Source organism: Capsicum annuum, unplaced genomic scaffold, assembly GCF_002878395.1.
Source record: "Capsicum annuum cultivar UCD-10X-F1 unplaced genomic scaffold, UCD10Xv1.1 ctg56677, whole genome shotgun sequence".
Classification (NCBI taxonomy): domain Eukaryota; kingdom Viridiplantae; phylum Streptophyta; class Magnoliopsida; order Solanales; family Solanaceae; genus Capsicum; species Capsicum annuum.
In genome coordinates, this window is record NW_025865109.1 from 1 (window position 1) to 1,573 (window position 1,573).

Sequence of the window (1,573 nt, forward strand, 5' to 3'; positions counted from 1 at the left end):
GAACAAATAGAATTTGCTACAAAAGCCGGCTAACGGGGGTATTCCTGCGTATGAGAACATAGTAATGGAGAAGGTAATAGCCAAAATAGGATTCGTTTTGGCTAGAGCGCCCAAATCAGCTATATATTTGACACGGGTTTGCCGTAATGCTAAAACTATGGCGAATGCATCTATCGTCATTGATGCATAAATAAAGATACCAATTAGTAGTGATTGAATTCCTTCTATGGTTCCACATGAGAAACCAGTACGAATATAACCTACATGTCCAATTGAACTATGAGCTAGAAGTTTTTTTACTTTCGTTTGGGCCATGGCGGCCAGTGCTCCTAAGATCATAGAAGCAATGCTGTAGAAAAAGAAGATTTGTTGCAATGTAGCTCCATAAGAACCATAAATAGAAACACGTGAAATATTAGCAGAAATAGAGATTTTAGGCGCAATAGAAAGGAATGCTGTAACCGGGGTGGGTGAACCCTCATAGATATCAGGTGCCCACATATATAGAGTCAAAAGATATATGGAGTCCAAAGGGTAGGGGTTTTCTTCGAGGCTCGAGAGATGGAATAGATAGGGCCCCACAAGTTTGAAATTCGCCGCTGGGGAATTCACATGAAAGGGAATGAGGAATTCTCAACAAAAAAAGTGCTCTCTGAACCGAACGTGAAAGTCGTTTTCCATCAGACGGCTTTTCTTGTAACTCTACTCTCAACTTGGATTATATATCCAAAAAGGTCCGCTCTCGGCCATTCCACACGCTGCCTAGCAGAGACGTGGTTATCTGAAGTGGATTCTCTCTTTTGTAGTAGATGCCAAACCTGCTGTGCCCCATTGACTAAGAAGGGGGCGGACACAGCAGCTACATGGACCCCTTCTTTTCAGTTGTTACCAGCGCTTTCCCGGGCCGAGCCGGAATTTCTTATTAGAAAGGGCAGGCAAATCCTGAAGGCTGCTATCCCAATAGGAAGGGCGGAACAAGGAGAGGAGCTGAAAGCCACTGTAAGGAGGAGGGCCCGGCAATCATACCAAGGCGGTCAAAAAAGCGTGTTCCCTTCAGATAAGACGCACCTACGGCCATCCTCGGCCTTCTTCGTTTTCGATGAAAAAAAATCTCGATCTCCGAAAGCATTTTCCTTCCCCCGCCGCACCTCCCTCCCTTCGTCGAGCCTTTACTTTAATGGTTGGGGAAAGCATTCCCTTATCTGAACTTGGTGGGCATTCTTTCTAGCCTTAGTAAAATAGGGGGTGGGTTTGGCTTGAACATAGGCTCAAACAGAATGTGAAGGGTCCTAGCTATGCCATGTGTTCAATACAAAATCTGGAAAGCTGCAGGGATGACAAAAAGAGGGCGCTTTCCTGTGTTGCACTGAAAAAAAGGACCGCCTGAGACAAGCGTCTTCTTTTAGATTTCTTCCTCCCGCGCCCGTCGCCGCCCGGCCCGCGTTAGAGGGGAAGATTAGCAAAGCGGGAAAAGAAAGAAGGAAGGAGAGCAGCATCTTATTCTCTTCGCGAGAACTTCTGGATCGTAGAACCATTCGGAACGGGCTTCACATTCATTTCGTTGGCAGAAACG

At 46.0% G+C, this 1,573-nt stretch overlaps 1 protein-coding gene across 1 annotated transcript; it reads right to left on the reverse strand.

Annotated features, from left to right (window-relative positions):
• Nucleotides 1-6: 6 nt before the first annotated feature.
• Nucleotides 7-522, reverse strand: LOC124893265 (NADH-ubiquinone oxidoreductase chain 2-like; the record flags this gene model as incomplete). Its single annotated transcript, XM_047404319.1, has 1 exon — nucleotides 7-522. A coding segment is annotated over exon 1 (495 nt), but the record flags the coding sequence as incomplete, so codon positions are not given.
• Nucleotides 523-1,573: the final 1,051 nt, after the last annotated feature.